Source organism: Ochotona princeps, chromosome 2, assembly GCF_030435755.1.
Source record: "Ochotona princeps isolate mOchPri1 chromosome 2, mOchPri1.hap1, whole genome shotgun sequence".
Lineage (NCBI taxonomy): Eukaryota > Metazoa > Chordata > Mammalia > Lagomorpha > Ochotonidae > Ochotona > Ochotona princeps.
This window is the reverse complement of record NC_080833.1, coordinates 110,085,822-110,101,391: the sequence shown is the minus strand read 5'-3', so window position 1 is coordinate 110,101,391 and position 15,570 is coordinate 110,085,822. Positions and strand designations below refer to the sequence as shown.

General features: G+C 57.9%; 3 protein-coding genes across 5 annotated transcripts in view; 2 read left to right on the top strand and 1 right to left on the bottom strand.

The window, feature by feature from the left end:
- The window catches only part of SMG5 (SMG5 nonsense mediated mRNA decay factor), a 28,731-nt gene extending 22,750 nt beyond the window's left edge, over positions 1-5,981 (top strand). Inside the window, exons 16-22 of the mRNA XM_004589033.2 lie at positions 74-232; positions 2,937-2,996; positions 3,281-3,440; positions 3,725-3,815; positions 4,356-4,430; positions 4,913-5,051; positions 5,225-5,981. Of these exons, the coding sequence (XP_004589090.2) occupies positions 74-232; positions 2,937-2,996; positions 3,281-3,440; positions 3,725-3,815; positions 4,356-4,430; positions 4,913-5,051; positions 5,225-5,308 (768 nt within the window). The 3' untranslated portion in view covers positions 5,309-5,981. The remainder of the gene's footprint in view (positions 1-73; positions 233-2,936; positions 2,997-3,280; positions 3,441-3,724; positions 3,816-4,355; positions 4,431-4,912; positions 5,052-5,224) is intronic.
- A 788-nt stretch (positions 5,982-6,769) lies between these two features.
- On the top strand, positions 6,770-11,272 carry PAQR6 (progestin and adipoQ receptor family member 6). Of its 3 annotated transcripts, none has more exons than XM_058660428.1 (8): positions 6,770-7,231; positions 8,150-8,225; positions 8,604-8,731; positions 8,808-9,013; positions 9,101-9,227; positions 9,572-9,668; positions 9,975-10,007; positions 10,353-11,272. In XM_058660428.1, the coding sequence occupies exons 1-8, from the start codon at positions 6,903-6,905 to the stop codon at positions 10,686-10,688; spliced, it is 1,332 nt and encodes a 443-aa protein (XP_058516411.1). In that variant the 5' UTR covers positions 6,770-6,902; the 3' UTR covers positions 10,689-11,272. The 3 variants fall into 3 exon arrangements, with proteins under 3 accessions (XP_058516411.1, XP_058516410.1, XP_004589282.2); XM_004589225.2 differs by having other exon boundaries at positions 6,809-7,231; positions 9,857-10,007; XM_058660427.1 differs by having other exon boundaries at positions 6,782-7,231; positions 8,808-9,227; positions 9,857-10,007.
- Positions 11,273-11,364: 92 nt separating this feature from the next.
- On the bottom strand, positions 11,365-12,251 carry BGLAP (bone gamma-carboxyglutamate protein). Its single transcript, XM_004589224.2, has 4 exons — positions 12,125-12,251; positions 11,851-11,889; positions 11,624-11,693; positions 11,365-11,500 (listed from the first exon to the last, which is right to left on the bottom strand). Exons 1-4 carry the CDS (start codon positions 12,249-12,251, stop codon positions 11,365-11,367), a joined length of 372 nt encoding a protein of 123 aa, XP_004589281.2.
- Between the last annotated feature and the right edge of the window lie 3,319 nt (positions 12,252-15,570).

The following is a 15,570-nucleotide window of genomic DNA, read 5'->3' as shown; positions in this document are numbered from 1 at the left end:
CCAACAGGGAAGGCAGCAAGCAGGGTGGGTGCAGGGTTCGCTGCTGAGCCAGGCCACCTTCTGTCTCCCACAGGCAGTGGTGCGCGTCTGCTGTATCCGCAGCTTTGGGCACTTCGTTGCCCGCCTGCAAGACAGCATCCTGCAGTTCAACCCTGAGGTGGGCATCTTCGTCAGCATTGCCCAGTCCGAGCAGGAGAGTCTGCTCCAGCAGGCGCAGGCCCAGATCCGCATGGTGAGTAGGCTTTCGCCTCCCTTTGGTCAGCTGGGTGCCCCCTGGGCTGCCTGAGATATCAGAGCCAGGTAGGGAGGCTGGGGCAGTGGAGCCCGGAAATGGGCCTGCTGGAACAGTGGATGAGATGCCTTGAGCAGAAGCAGCAGGGCTCAAGACCTGTGCCCAGATGGATGGCTTGGGGTTGAGGGCAAGCTGTCACCCCTGTGCTGTTCTCCTGAACGATCATGTGGGGATAGACTCAGTGTTCCAGGTAGGGGTCAATGGAGTGGTGGTGCGTTTGGCAGGACCTTGCACGATAGCTTCTGCAGTGTGGGTTCTCAGCACAAGCTCACTCCATCTCTTCCCATAAAGAAGGCCAAATGCCAAGGTGGGGAAGAGGGTGGCAGGCTCTAGGTTGGGGCACTATGCAGAACCCCTTCTGTATCAGACCTGACCCTGTCTCACGGGGACCCATCAGGGTAAGACATGGTCAGTGTCGCCTGTTGTCTGTTCAGTGACTCATCCCGCAGATCGTTGCTTGCTGAGAGGCTACTCTAGTTTGTTCTCTGAGCAGCAGCCTGGTTCCCCTGCCCTGCCTCACAGCCACGGATGCGTCCTCCCTGTGTTCATGGCACCAGTATGCCACGGTGTCGGCATCTGGCATGGCAAGTACAGGCTGTTTTTGTCTCAGCAAGCCTCTGTTGATTCCGGCCTGAGCCCAGCCCAGCCCCAGGCTAGCAGCAACACACCCAAGGCCCACTCCCCCAACCCCGCTCCTACAGACATTGATTCTGTTTGGTCAGGAAGGGGCCGGCTCCCCAGAAACTCCCTTCCTAACTGTCCACAAAACAAACACAGTTTGTTAAAAAAAAACAAAAAACAAAAAACCACCAAGCCTTTTGTATTAAGGCTTTTATGGCTGTTGGCACAGGAGGTCACAAAAATAATTATGGGGAAATTACACAGCTTCAAAAAATGTTCCAGTTTTCACAGGCATTTCCTCTAGGCCAAGACTCCTGAAAACTCCTGGGGTGGTGGAAGGTGGGGAAGAGGGTGTACCTGTCACATGGTATAGATACCATGGGTCAGACAGGCTTGCTGGAGTGGCCTGCTGCAGTGCCCTTCAAAGGGCTTCTCTGCAGGCCTGCTGGGCACCAGGAGCTGGCCTGAGTAGGGGAGGAGCATGTGGGTCCCTGCCTGGATGGGCTGCTGCTGTCAGGCCCTGACATCAGGGCAACGCTCCCACCTGTGCTAACACTCTGGGGGTTCTTAGCCAGCACTCCAGCCCCTCTCTGAAACATAGGGTCTCACTGATGCAGCATTAGCCTTCCACGGGCAGGACCTCAGCAGCTTGAGGAGGGGAGGTTTATCTGTGCCTCTTCTGCCCACTGGACTCTGGAGGAAGTAGCCCTTCCTTTCCCACACAACGTTGCTGCCACTGCCGTTTTTAACAGGGCAGCTCTTTGTTGTGTGGGACACCCTCGGGGGAGGGACACCATCTTGCCTAGTTGCAATGGTCAAAGAAGCTAAGAGTGGCACATCAGGTATGGACTTCATTCCTGTTTCATTGCTTTTCCAACAACATGTTTTCACTTCCAAGATGTATCCCAACATCCTACTTTATAAAAAGTTATTTACTATTTGAAAGGCAGAATTGGAGAGAGGGAGATACAGAGATCCCCAGATAGCCTCAACAGCCAAAGCTGGGCCAATCCGAAGTGAGGAATCACACCCACATGGGAGACCTGGAAGAGGCTCCTGGCTCCTGGCTTCAGATTGGCTCAACTCCAGCCATTGTGGCTGTACCTTCCTTTCTCCCTCATCCTGTTTGTATATCTGAATTTCCAATAAAAATAATAATTCTTAAAAAAAAAGTCCCCTCTTGCAGGCTTCTGCTGTAGTTGGAACCACGATTAGAGTGAAGCTCTTTCCAGGTACACTTGTCAGAGTTTCGTTAGTGGCTCCCTGTGTCCCTTATGAGGATAAAGTCCCTGTCCATCTCTCTGGCACCCTTCACAAAAATGAAGATGAATAAACATAAACCCTCAGCCTCCTCTTGTGGAGCAGATTATGGAATTTGAACTGGCCCAGAAGGTGGAGGGGAGCCATTGTTGCAGCACTGCAGAGGGCCCAGCAGGCAACAATGGTCAGCAGCAGCTGCAGGGGGACAGGGAGCAGGCAGGAGGCAGAGTATGGTGGTCAGGGGAGGCGCTGCAGGTCTGGGGCTGCACAGTGCACCGGGAGGGGCACAGGTTTGCCTGCTGCTGAGAAGGAGCAACTGATGGGACAGGGAGACTTGGAGCCAACTGGGGCTTTCCAGCTCAGCCGGCAGTGGCTTGTTAGAGGAGTGGGCTGTGACAGGCAGGTATGGCCATGGTGTGGGCAGTAGCCACATGGATCTGGAACATGCCAGCAAGTGAACATGCACAGACTGTGTCCCTGTGGAAGGAGGCCCATGGATCTGAGCTCAAGTCATGAGGCCTGGCCAGATGGTGGCCTGCAAGTCGACAGCACATGCTGCCCACTGCCACTCCAGCGGCAGACAGGCTGGTCCTGGAGAGGCTCAGGGCACACCAGGGGGATCTACCCCGTGCGCCCTGCTTGGAGTGACCTGGAAGTGACTTGACATTGAGCCCAGCCTTCTTGGGCCTCCAGGACTTGCTCTTTCTTCTGATCTCTGGAGAAGGGAACCTGCCCCTTTCCTACCCACTTCTCTCCTTCCTAGGCCCAGGAGGAAGCTCGGCGGAACAGGCTGATGAGAGACATGGCTCAGCTACGGCTGCAGGTAGGCTGGTGGGCCCCTGCTCTGGTTCTCACTAAGCCCCACTGGCGGCGCTTGGCCGCTCTGTGCCACTGTGTCCCTGGCTCCAGTGTCTCTGAGAGGGCTCCCTGTCGCTCACTGTTAGCTGAGTCAAATGCCACCTCCTACCCTCACGTCCACCTCCTCTTATTGTTCCCTTCTTGCTGTCTGCTTCCCTCAGCGCCTGCTCAGTGACAGGAGGGGCTGTGCAATGGTCACCTAGGGCACCACTCTCATGTGGCCATCCTAACCCCACCTTCTTTTTCCAGCTCGAGGTCTCTCAGCTGGAGGGCAGCCTGCAGCAGCCCAGGGCCCAGTCAGCCATGTCGCCGTACCTCATCCCCGACACCCAGGCCCTCTGCCACCACCTCCTTGTCATCCGTCAGCTGGCTGCCAGTGGCCGCTTCATCATCCTCATCCCAAGGACAGGTCAGCCTGTGGGGTGCAAGAGCCAGAGGGCCTGGGTGGGAGCCCTGTGTATACGTGGTCACTTTGGTAAGGTCCTGCCTCCTATTGAAGCCCAGTAACGTTGGCAGTGAAATGGGTGTAGCAGTCCTCATTGAACCCTGCCTCACCTGACAAGTGGGAGGAATACAAGAGAAGGGAAGTAAAAGCACATGGTGACATGCCAGGGACTTGGCTGTCAGATGGGTGGAGGGGCGCCCCGAGTCACAATGGTCCTTCACCGCCCTCTTCCCTCTCCCCACTCCCAGTGATCGATGGCCTGGATTTGCTGAAGAAGGAGCACCCAGGGGCCCGGGATGGCATCCGCTACCTGGAGGCGGAGTTTAAAAAAGGAAACAGGTCAGTGTGGGCCTGCCTGGCTGGAGCCCTGCTGCTCTATGGACCACACCCAAAGTACCTGCTCACAGCGCCTGGGAAGGGGACACTGCAGTGATTGGGAAGACAAGGTCTCCCTTAAGGCCTGCCAGCAGGGGAAAAAGACCACCCTAGCACAGCCAGCCTGCTCCTCTCTCTGGCCTTTGGGGCTGGGGAAGGACTGGACAGTGGGCAGCAGGACAAAGCTGCCCATCCCATCCCTGGCTGGCCAGGATGCTGCACAAAACCCGCTTGTTGGAACCTCGTCTCCAGAGAACCTGACCCGAAAAGCATCGCTGCTTCACCCCTCTTGGACTCTCCCCTGGGAGGAACCAAGGGCTTGATGCTATCAAGGGGAAAAGCAATCTGGACCCAGCGGCCAGGAAGCTGCTTCCAGATGGCTCTAGACAGAACCCCGCCCTCCCCCACCCCTAGCTGGGCTCACAGAGCCACAATGGCCTGCATTGTGGAAGGCAGCCTTCCGCCCTCCTCCGCTGCTCACACCACGCTCTGTCTCCTCTGCAGGTACATTCGCTGCCAGAAGGAAGTGGGGAAGAGCTTTGAGCGCCATAAGCTGAAAAGGCAGGACACAGATGCCTGGTAAGAGTTCAGCCTCACCCTGAGGTTTCAGCACGACCCAAGGGCACTGGGGCAGCCGGCAGGTCTCAGCACTGCAGTTGGAGTCAGCCCTGTGGCCTTGGGCTATCTGGTCATGGTGTCTCGGGGAGCACACCTTGGCCTGCTCCCTGTAGCATGTCTCCAGGGCCACCTGCCAGACCCCTTTGCCCCTGGCCACCTAGCTGTCCTCGCTCTCCTCGGGTCCTCTTGCTCCCTAGTGCCCCCTTGACCCCTGGTGACCCTAGCTTTTTTTTTTTTTTTTTTTTAAGATTTATTTTATTTTTATTACGAAGTCAGATATACTGAGAGGAGGAGAGACAGAGAGGAAGTGGAGCTGCCGGGATTAGAACCAGCAGCCATATGGGATCAAGGCGAGGACCTTAGCCACTAGGCCACGCCGCCGAGCCCGACCCTAGCTTTTGAGACTCATGCTGGATCTTGTGTATCCTCCCTCTGCCCATCAGGACCCTCTATAAGATCCTGGACAGCTGCAAACAGCTGACATTGGCCCAGGGGGCAGGTGAGGAGGACCCAAGTGGCATGGTGACCATCGTCACAGGCCTTCCATTGGACAACCCCAGCACTCTCTCGGGCCCCATGCAGGTAGGTTGGGGATGGGGTGGGGCGGGGCACAGTGCCTGAGACGGCTCCACCCACAGACGCTTTGGCAACTGCAGCATTCCTCCTCCGCCCTGCCCCCAGCCCCTCAGTGACTTGCCCCACAGCTCAGCAGGTGAGGCCCTCCGTTATCTTTTCCTTCCCTGCTTCCCCCACAGGCAGCCTTACAGGCCGCTGCCCATGCCAGCGTGGACATCAAGAATGTTCTAGACTTCTACAAGCAGTGGAAGGAGATTGGCTGAGACTGACCTCCAGGCCCTGCCGTGGGGCTGACTCCAAATCTCTCCTGCCCTCCCTGGCAGCCAGGACCACCACCTGCAGTCATCCCACCACATGCACGCGCATGGGAAGGAAGCCCAGCTGCACACGCACCAGCTGCAGGGAGGGCCCAGGAGCCACTGGGAGGGTGGGGGCCCCTGTTGCCACGATGATGTCAGGAAAGCGAGGAAAGTCTCGGTGCAGGAAAAGCCGATGGGCCCCTGGCCAGCCTTCCTGCCCCGGCCCTCCGGGCTGTCCCCAGGGGCAGGCGGCAGGCGTAGGGGACTGCATTTCATGGGAGTGGTTCCTGGACATCTGAGGGGAGGCCCAGCAGAAGGGGCCTTTGTGTTTACCCAAGATGCAGGCCGCTGGGGGCGGGCAGGAGTTTGGACCCTCCAGGCCCTGGGGGAAGAGTTGGGTGATCCCAGGTGTCTGGGTGGTTCTCTGCAGACCCCCTCCCCTCCTCAAGGACCACTCATTTCCGTTTCGTCTCCTTCCACGGCGGTGGAAGGGAGGGGGCAGAGCAGCTGTGGGGCCATCCATGGGAACAGGGCCAGGGCTGTGCCCCCACCTCCTGCAGTTGCTGCAGGGGCCACACACGGAGTCACCTCACCTCACTCTGCTTCCCTGGGTCAGATGGCCAGGGCAGGTGCAGGCCCCATACGTTCTCAGCTGCTGTGCCAGGATGGAGTGCGCACCAGTGCTAGGGAGGGTGTAGCTGAGGCCACCTCTCCCAGTTCCATTCAGGGAGGGCTGAAGCCAAGCCAGAGCCCAGCATGGTGGCATTGGGGTTGCCGCACGGGTGCAGCTGCTTCTTGTGCCTCTTTGCCAGGGTCGCCAAGTCCCTGGGACTGGCTTTGGGAGGATGGAGGTGACTGAGGGGCCAGAGATCATGATGAGCTCAGGGCAGTGGAGGGGTGCATCAAGAGCAGAGCTGTGGGGGAACAGCTGTTGCATCCAGCTGGACCCATCACACACGCTGGGGTGCGTGGGTCACCTGGGGCTGGGGCCCTGGCCTCAGCAAGCCCCACCCCAGCACCCACTTAGCTGCCCGTCGTGCTGAGGGCAGCACTGACCTCTTGCCTGCTTCCTCCAGCAGCAGATCTGAGGGAAACCTTTGGGCTGGACTCAGTCACGCTCCCCAGGGTCTGGCAGAGATGGAAACTAAAGCATCACTTAATAAAGACACCTGAGTCCTGTGTGCCAGCCTGTTCTCTGGGGGAGGGGCACGGTGGCTTTCACACAGATGGGACAGGAAGTTGGTGGATGCTCCTGAAATCGCCCACCCTGGAGGCTGAGGCACTGTTTCCCCAGGGGTGCAGGTGCTGCCCACTGCCTGCACCTGGCTTGCTAACCCCTTCACAGTCTGGGTCTTCAGTGTCATGCAGAGGTCCAACGTTGAACTTAACATCTGCCAAAGGTGGTTTGCTCCAAGCCTTACCCCATGCCAGGAACTCAATAAGGTGTAGCAAGCATGAGGTACATGGAGCCAGAAATCAGCCTAAACCCAGGGACAGGAGTCCCTTTTCCCAGCCTGAGGCTGAGCAGGGCATACCAGTCCAATGGGAGACAGGCTGCATGCTGCTGGAGCTGCATCCTGGCCTGGGCCTCTACTCTCTTGGAACCAGTCTGAGCATGCTGGGACTGGGACAGGCTATGTGCAGGAGACTGAGTGAGCTGCCTGCTAATGGGGCTGGGCCACCCTGTGCTGCTCCCTGGAGGCTGAACAACGCTGGAATTGTTCTGGCTCCTTTTGTCTCCCCACTCCCGCCTAGGCCTGGCCCGCCTCCCTGCTCAGCCACTTTTCCTATGCCAGCCTGGCTGATGGGAGCCTGGGACTCCACCCGTGGAGCTCTGGGCCTGGAGCTTGCTGACCCACCGGCCTGGGAGCACCCAGCATACTCTGGGTAAGGAAATGCACCTGGGACTGCTGGGGTGACAGGTGCAGTGTCAGCTCTACCCTCCATCTCCAGGGCAGCTGCACGTGCCCTGGACTGCTCCCAGTCCCACTGCTAAGGGTAGAGTGAGACCCCAGCATCTTCCTCCTTCCCCCTTTCCTGGGGTTGCTGGGCGGGCAGTGTGGGTCAGCACTGGTGAGACCTGGTCCTGTGTCTGGGAGTGACGTGCAGAATCCTGGTACTGGGGCTTCCTTGTGTGCACCCTGGGGAAGGGGCAGGAGGACCCCCACATGGAGAGGAAGCAGCGTGCACATGGAGGGCATACAGGAAGAAGGACCAAGTGAGGCCATACAGAGTTGCTGGAAAGCTTTGGCTTGGGGAGGTAGGGGGAGCCTCCTGTTCCCCCTCCTCCTGGGGTGGCCTGGCCCGGCCCCTTCATCTGTGCCAAGGAATGTGCCGGGAGAGGCGGGTGGAGTAGCATAGCCTTGGCCACCCGGCAGCAGCAGCAGCACACAGGTCTGGGGTTAAGGCGCACAGGGCTTGGGAGGGGCAGGGACCCTGCATGCTCGCCGGGGTGTCCATGGAGTCCTCAGAGTTGGGCATCCCCCTAGCTTGTTTGCCCCGCCGGCTGACTTCTGCTTCTCTGAAGTTTTTCCCCTGAAGGCCAAGAACTTTCTGGGCTCTCAGTACCGCCACCTCCAACCTCCGGAACGAGGGAGGACAGAACCAGGGCTGGGGGCTGGTTCCCAGGGGCTGGGCCTACTACCTCTGTGTCTGTGGAGGTCCTGGAGGAAGACACACGTGTGTGTGCACTGCAGTCCATCCTGGGGCAGAGTGCCCAGCTGTACCCCCCACCCTCCAGAGGGGAAAGGGGCCTGCAGATTTAGGCTGACACCTGATGCCCCTGTGCCTCACCCTTGTCTGTAGGTCATCGTGGAGGTGCCAAAGCAGCATGCTCAGCCTCAAGCTACCCCAACTTCTTCAAGTCCACCAGGTCCCTCGGGTGAGGGGTTCTGCCCACCACGCCCTAGTGCCCAGGACACTGAGGCAGAAGTTCTTAGAGCTGTTAGGGAAGTCCCTCCTGCAAGGTAGCTCTTTGCCACCCCACCCCTCCCAGCTTGTGCCTCTGCTCACTCAGTTCCAGAACCGCTCGTCAGAGGCCACAGTGCCCCCCCCCCCCACTTCCACCAGACCCTCCCAGTCCCATCCTGCACCCTGGCTCTGGCTCCTGCAGTGAGCACACATGTTGGGACCTGCACTAAGAGGCAGGATTTGGCTTAGTTTTAGGCCACCTGGCCAGTTTCCCGCCTGCTCGTAGTGATCAGTGCTGTGGTAGAAAGGTCCTGACATGACCACCTCCATCTGCTCCACTGCCACCCAGGTGTTCTGGGAAGATGGCATCATGTCTGGCTACCGCTGCCCCACCAGCTCGGCCTTGGACTGTGTCCTCAGCTCCTTCCAACTGACCAATGAGACAGTCAACATCTGGACTCACTTCCTGCCCACCTGGTGAGGAGAAGCGCTGCCCCAGGACTGGGTGCCCAGGGACCAGGCCGGTCTGGTCTGAGCACCTGCTGGCCCGCAGGTACTTCCTGTGGCGCCTCCTGGCGCTGGTGGGCGGCCCGAGCTTCCGCACAGAGCCCTACCACTGGCCCTTGCTCATCTTTCTGCTGCCCGCCTGCCTCTACCCTTTCGCGTCGTGCTGCGCGCACACCTTCAGCTCCATGTCGGCGCGTGCGCGACACATCTGTTACTTCCTGGACTACGGCGCGCTCAGCCTCTACAGCCTGGGTGAGTTGGCGGCGGAGCGCGGGAGGGAGGCAACGCCCCTCGGTCATCAGCTCCAGCGCCCCATTCCCACACCCCGCCTCACCGCAGGTTCCGCCTTCCCCTATGCCGCCTACTCCATGCCGGCCTCCTGGCTGCACAGCCGCCTGCACCAGCTTTTTGTACCGACCGCCGCGCTCAACTCCTTCCTGTGTACCGGCCTCTCCTGCTACTCGCGGTGGGTTCTCAGGCCAGTAGCGGGTGGAAGGGAAGGCACGGGGGGATGGGCGGGAACATCCCTCGCTGTTTTTTAACATTTCACTTGCATGAGTGACAGCGTGGCCACTTATGGAGGGCATGACTGTCAGAGCCTTCGTGCCCGCGCCGTAACCGTGCTGTGGTCTGTCCCAAGCACCTGGGAGGCAGGTGGTCACTTCCCAGTTTCACAGGTGCGCTCATTCCCAGGCTGGCCTGTGCCCGGAGAGCCTCTGAAGTGCACGGACACTCCGTCTTGACCCCAAGGTTCTTCTCAGACTCCCTGCCCAAAGCTAATGATGCACACCTGCCCCCTCCCCCTCACAGGTTCCCAGAGTTAGAGAGCCCTCGACTCAGCAAGGTCCTGCGCACGGCTGCCTTTGCCTACCCCTTCCTGTTCGACAACCTCCCGCTCTTCTACCGGGTAGGGAAGCCAAGCCGTTGCAGTGTGGGGGGTGACCCAGGTTCCTGCCTCTCCCGGTGCGCAGCGCCCCTCGCCAATCCCCTGCTGGCGAGTCCCCAGGCCAGGCACAACGATTCAATGGCCCTCCTCCCAGACCCCAGACACGTGTCCCTCATTTCCTGTTCTCACCCCTCTGTCCTTTACTGCAGCTGGGGCTGTGCTGGAGCAGGGTCCCCACTTGTGGGCAGGAGGCACTGAGCCCCAGCCATGCCTACCACCTGCTCTGTGCACTGCTCACTGGCTTTCTCTTCACCTCCCACCTGCCAGAAAGGCTGGCCCCTGGGCGCTTCGACTACATTGGTGAGTGCACACAGTCCAGCCGGCCTGACTGGGAGGGGCCGGGGCAGGGAGTTTAGTGGAGGCTGAGCCAGGGAATGGGAGGGTATATTGGGGAGTGGTAGGAGATTAGGACTTTCTGCCTTCCAGCCTGTCCTCCACAGCCCCCTGATGGGTCCCGGCCTGACTTGGCAAGAGATGCTGGGAGCTTCGTGCATATTCGCGCATCCATCCATTTCTTCTAGGGACTTTCTGGGTTTCTTTCTCCCAACAGGCAGGGGAGTAGCGGGACCCAGGGCACAAGAAAGGAAGAGGTCAGGGACAGTCTCAGCTGAGTGTGCGTCTCACTTGCCCGTTCTTCCCTGCTAGGCCACAGCCACCAGCTGTTCCATGTCTGTGCGGTGCTGGGCACCCACTTCCAGCTGGAGGCCGTGCTGGCTGACATGGGATCGCGCCGAGCCTGGCTGGCCTGGCAGGAAGCGCCGCAGGGCCTGGCTGGCTTGGTGGCCACACTGGGCCTGGCAGTGGCCGGAAACCTGCTCATCATCACCGCCTTCACAGCCTGGGTGCTTCGGGCCCCTGCCACCTGCCCCCTGGTGCAGGGCAGCCCGCCACTGCCACCACTGGGCAGGGCTTCTCAGGCTAAGCGCCAGTGAGACTGCGTCCCTGAGCCTGGCCTGGGCAAGGGGAGCCGTGAGGGGCTAAAGGGAGGGCAGAGAAGGGGAGCAGCAGTGTGAGGGCGCCGGCAGGAGAGGGAACCTTGGAGTAGAGTGGGGGTCTCGTGGTGGCAGTGGGAAAGTGTTGAGGGTCTGTAGGAGGTTTGAGGTGCATGGCCAGGCTGGAGCTGCCCCAGCTCCAGTGGAGGCAGGGCAGGGGAAGGGTGGCCCCGTTTCTGGTGCTTCTGGAAGTCTCTGCTCAGCTCAGGGGACAACTAACACAACTAACCCACCCTGCGTGTTGGCTGACCTGGCTGGCCGCAGGCTGCTGCCTGTATGAGCCAGGGAGCCCCAGGCTGCTGGGCCTTTGGGGCTGGGTCTGTTGGGGTGCGTAGTGGCTGCTGGAGGGGTGTGCTGGGCCCAAGGGGAGGCCTGGTTGGACTGTAGGCCACTACCCTCACAGCTTCCCTTTAACTGAACCAAGCAGGTGCAAAGGAAGCCAGCCATCAGGGGCCTTTCTGAGCAGCTTGCTTTCTGGGTCTGATCTGGAGCAACCCTCTCTCCACACCATCCTCCTCACCCTGCCCTCCCCTAGCTCACAGACTGCACGCACACACGTCCAGTTCCTCCTTGCGAGTTTATTTTGCGGTGGTGGCTGGCGGGCTGGGCAGGCTGGGTTGGTGGAGGCAGGGTCTGGGGGATGGAGGGTAGGGACAGCAGATGCCCTAGGCTGTGACCGTGCCATAGAAGCGCTGGTAGGCATCCTGCAGGCCCACCTGGTCAGCCAGCTCGTCGCAGTCAGGGTTGAGTTCACACACCTCCCTCGTGGGCTCCAGGGGATCCGGACCAGGAGCTGGGGCTCTGCAAAGGTTGCCAGGGGTGTCTGTGCTCCTGCCCACCACTCCCCGCCAGGGGAGCCCATCCACCCTGCACCCTGCCCGCCTGCTCCTGCCGGTCATGCCTCCCCATGCTGCCTGCTCTCACCCTGGCCCGTCATTCACTTGGCGCTGGGCTCTCTTCACCACCTCGCTGCCCTCCTGCTTGGACATGAAGGCTGTGGGGGCCAGAGGGGTAGGGATCAAGTGGCTGTGAGTATACAGAAGGCCGACGTGGGGAGTACGCTGACCACCAGACAGGAAGGGACTGGAGTTGGGGGTGAGGTGATTCGGGGTGGTTGTGGAGGGGGACCCCTTAGCACCCCAGCCTTGTACCTGTGCCTGTGCCAGACTGTGCACCACTGGGCTTCGCTTCTGCAATGGAAGGGAGCCAGTCTGGTCACCCCTGCTCACCCTGCAGGCCCCCCACCCCTGCCTCACCTCCACCAGATCAGGGCTGGGGGCAAGCAGATTAAGCCAAGCAGGAGCAGGGTGGTCAGGCTTTAGAAGGGGCTGTAAGCAGAAAGAGGGAGTAGAGGCAGGGTCGCAGGGTCCCCCTCCCAGGCATCCCGTTCTAGGGTGTGACTTGGGGAGAGGTGGTAATGCTTACCCGCCTGACCAGTAAGGCAGAGAGCGGCCAAGGCCAGCAAAGTGAGGAGTGTGAGGGCCCTCATGTTGTTTGCTGGGGCTGCTGCTTGGGATTCAGCTGGTCTGCCCCTTTCAGCCTCCAGCAGCATTTATAACTGGGAGCCATGCCCTGCAGGCAGGGGGATGGAGGCGAGTATCAAGGGGAGGAGATGACAGGGCCTGACAGTGGTGTGGGTGGGTCACTGACAAGTCTGCCAGGGCTATTTGAGGGTCATCTGCTCTGGCTCTGTGGGCTAAAACCCCCAAAGGGTGTTGTGGTTGGGAGCTGCAGTTGCTTGGGTGGAGCCCCGGGTGTGGTGTGGAGGGTGGACCAGTGGAGGTGGCCGGACTTGCAACGCTGACTGGACCCTCAGCCTGGGGGAGGGTGGGACTGGTCTGTGCCTAGCCTGAGACCCCCAACCCCAGTTTAAACACAGGCTGGATTGCAGGGAGATCCTAGAGAGGAAGGGGAAGAAGGCTCTGAAGTCTTAAAATAGGTTTGCGCAGAGCCAGGCTCCAGCAGTCTTGGAGCCTGTGATTTGCACTGTCTGCCCTCTGGGCAGGAGCCAAACCCCAGGGAGGGCATGCCTGGCAAGGCGCTTGTCCAGCCAAGGAGCCTGGTGTGGGGCAGCTTGCTTCTGCTCAGGCTGTATGGGCAGGTAGGGGAAGGGGTGGAGGTGGGTAGCCATAGCGAATCAGGATAGCCTGTTGACCTGGGAAAGATTCACTGGTCTGTTTTCGGTATAAAAAAGGTGAAAAATTCCTAGCAGCCAGCCTGCCCAATCAGCTTGCCGACATGGTAACTACCAGCAAGGTATAGCCCTGGCCCAGCAACTTGATCCAATCAGCTCTAACATTGTCTGTGTTCCTTGGGTGCTTCTTTCGCTGTGGAGATGCAGAAATTTCAGTGGGGAAGGAAAGAGAGAATAACCTTATATGGAAATACTGACACTTAGATGCTGGATGTACTCAGCCAGTGGGAAATGGGGAAGGGATCTGCGCGCTGGGGGATGAAATGACGACTGCCATGGATACACGTGTGCCCACTCAACAGACATGTCCATATAGCAAGGTGTCAGTAAAGTCTCGCTTTTGCTGTACTTCGTGTCCCACGTCTATTCCTGGGGTTTAGGCAGGTGCAAGTGCTTCCCACAATTTGGGGAAGTCATCTGGGAACTCCATGCACATGTGGAGTGAGGGTTCAGTAGAAGCGAAAGATGCATCCCACCTGATTCTGGGTGGTCAGTCCTGCTCAGGTGCCCCTCTTCCCTGTGCAAGCCATAGAGAAACCCAAGACTGGAAGACAGTGGTGGGAACACACACACATGCACACGTACTGCGGCAACTACTTGGGCACAAGCCAAAGTAGGAAATTTGGATTCTGAGTGTTGCCTTTGAGACTGGGCACTTTCAGAAGTTGAAGTGTGTATGACTGAGACATGTCCTAGATAAGATCGGAGTGCAGAGTCCCAATGAGGAGATCACGAGGGAAGCTGCTGGAGACAAAGTGCACGCTGGGGTGTGCAGGACTCCAGTGTGGGGGGCTGAGTGCGTCAGACACTGAGACACAGGAACCAGGATACAACAGCACCTGTATGGGGGTGGTGAACCAGCCAGAAATGGGGAACAAAACTTCAAAGTCTAAGGGATTGAGGAAAGGGGGAATTGAGGAGGTTTTCTAAGACATCCCTGCCTACCTGCCCCCAACCCTATCCTTAACAGTCCATGGGGGAGAATGCTAGAGTCCTGCAGGGGACAGCCCTTGGACAAAGGACAAACACAAGGAAAAAAAAAGATGAACTATTGTTTCATTGGCCTAAAGACCCAATTCGTAAACCCTTGGTCTTTTGGCCCAAATTTGGCTCAGATGAGAGTTGGGCGTGCCAAGTTTTAATCCTCTGTGTAAATGACAAAATCTCATCTTAAAAGGAAGAAAAAGACTGCTCCCTGTTACAGGGAAGGACCATCCTCGCCCCTGTCCAGCCCCCAACCAATGTTCCCTTTGGTTTTTGTTGTTGTTATTGTTGTTCTTTGTTTGTTTTCTTAAAAGCAACATAAAACAAACAAACAGATTTAGAGACCAAAGGAAAAGTATTCAATCTTGAAGACCCTGTAGGACAAGGTCCCATAAAGGTTAACTTATAACTACAAGTAGGCTTGACATTTAAAAAAAAAAAGGAAAGAATGGGCCCGGCGCTATGGCTTAGTGGCTAAAGTCCTTGCCTTGAACGCAACAGATTCCCATATGGGTGCCGGTTCTAATCCCGGCAGCTCCTCTTCCCATCCAGATCCCTGCTTGTGGCCTGGGAAGGCAGTCGAGGACGGCCCAAGCTTTGGGACCCTGCATCCGCGTGGGAGACCCAGAAGAAGCTCCTGGCTCCTGGCTTTGGATCAGCGCAGAGCTGGCTACTTGGGGAGTGAATCATCAGATTGAAGATCTTTCTGTCTCTCTTCCTCTCTCTCTATATATCGGACTTTGCAATAAAAATAAATCTTTTTTAAAAGATTTATTTATTTTTATTGCAAAGTCAGATATACAACGAGGAGGAGACACAGAGAGGAAGATCTTCCATCCGATGATTCACTCCCCAAATGACCGGGTCCCAAGGCTTTGGGCTGTCCTCGACTGCTTTCCCAGGCCACAAGCAGGGAGCTGGAAGGGAAATGGTGCTGCCGGGATTAGAACCGGCTCCTGTATGGGATCCCGGCACGTTTAAGGTGAGGATTTTAACAACTATGCTATCGTGCCAGGCCCAATAAAAATTAAAAAAAAAGAAAGAAAGAAAAAGAGGATTGAGGGATGGAATGAGAGGCTAGCTAAAGTACCATTAGGTTTCTGTAAGAAACTAGGAGACAAAACAGAAACAAAAGGCAAAAAGCCATGATCATCACCATGATCAGACAGGTGATTAAAAAAGAGAACAGATTGGGCCTGGTGCAGTAGCCTAGTGTCTAACGTCCTTGCCTGGACTGTGCTGGGATCCCATATGGGTGCCAGTTCTAATCCAGACAGCCTTGCTTACCATCCAGCTCCCTGCTTGTGGCCTGGGAAAGTATTTGAGGTTGACCCAAGTGGGACACCTGGAAGAGGCTCCTGGCTCAGCTCCAGCCATTGTGGCGACTTGGGGAGTGAATCATTGGACGGAAGATCTGGCTCTCTGTCTCTCCTTCTCTCTGCATATCTGACTTTCCAATAAAATTAAAATAAATCTTTAAAAATAAAAACAGCAGGGGAAAGGAAGCAGTATGTGGGCAACTAGCTGGACCCGTTTTGAAACTCTCTTGGACCCAGCAGAGGTGTCTGAAGTCTGTGTTCCTGTCCAATGTTGAAATCCGAGGAAACCGAGCAGGCTCCTAACCAAGCCGCCCTAGAAGAGGAAAGTAAACCACGTAACCTAATCCTAAAGAAGACCAAAGTAACAATCAGGC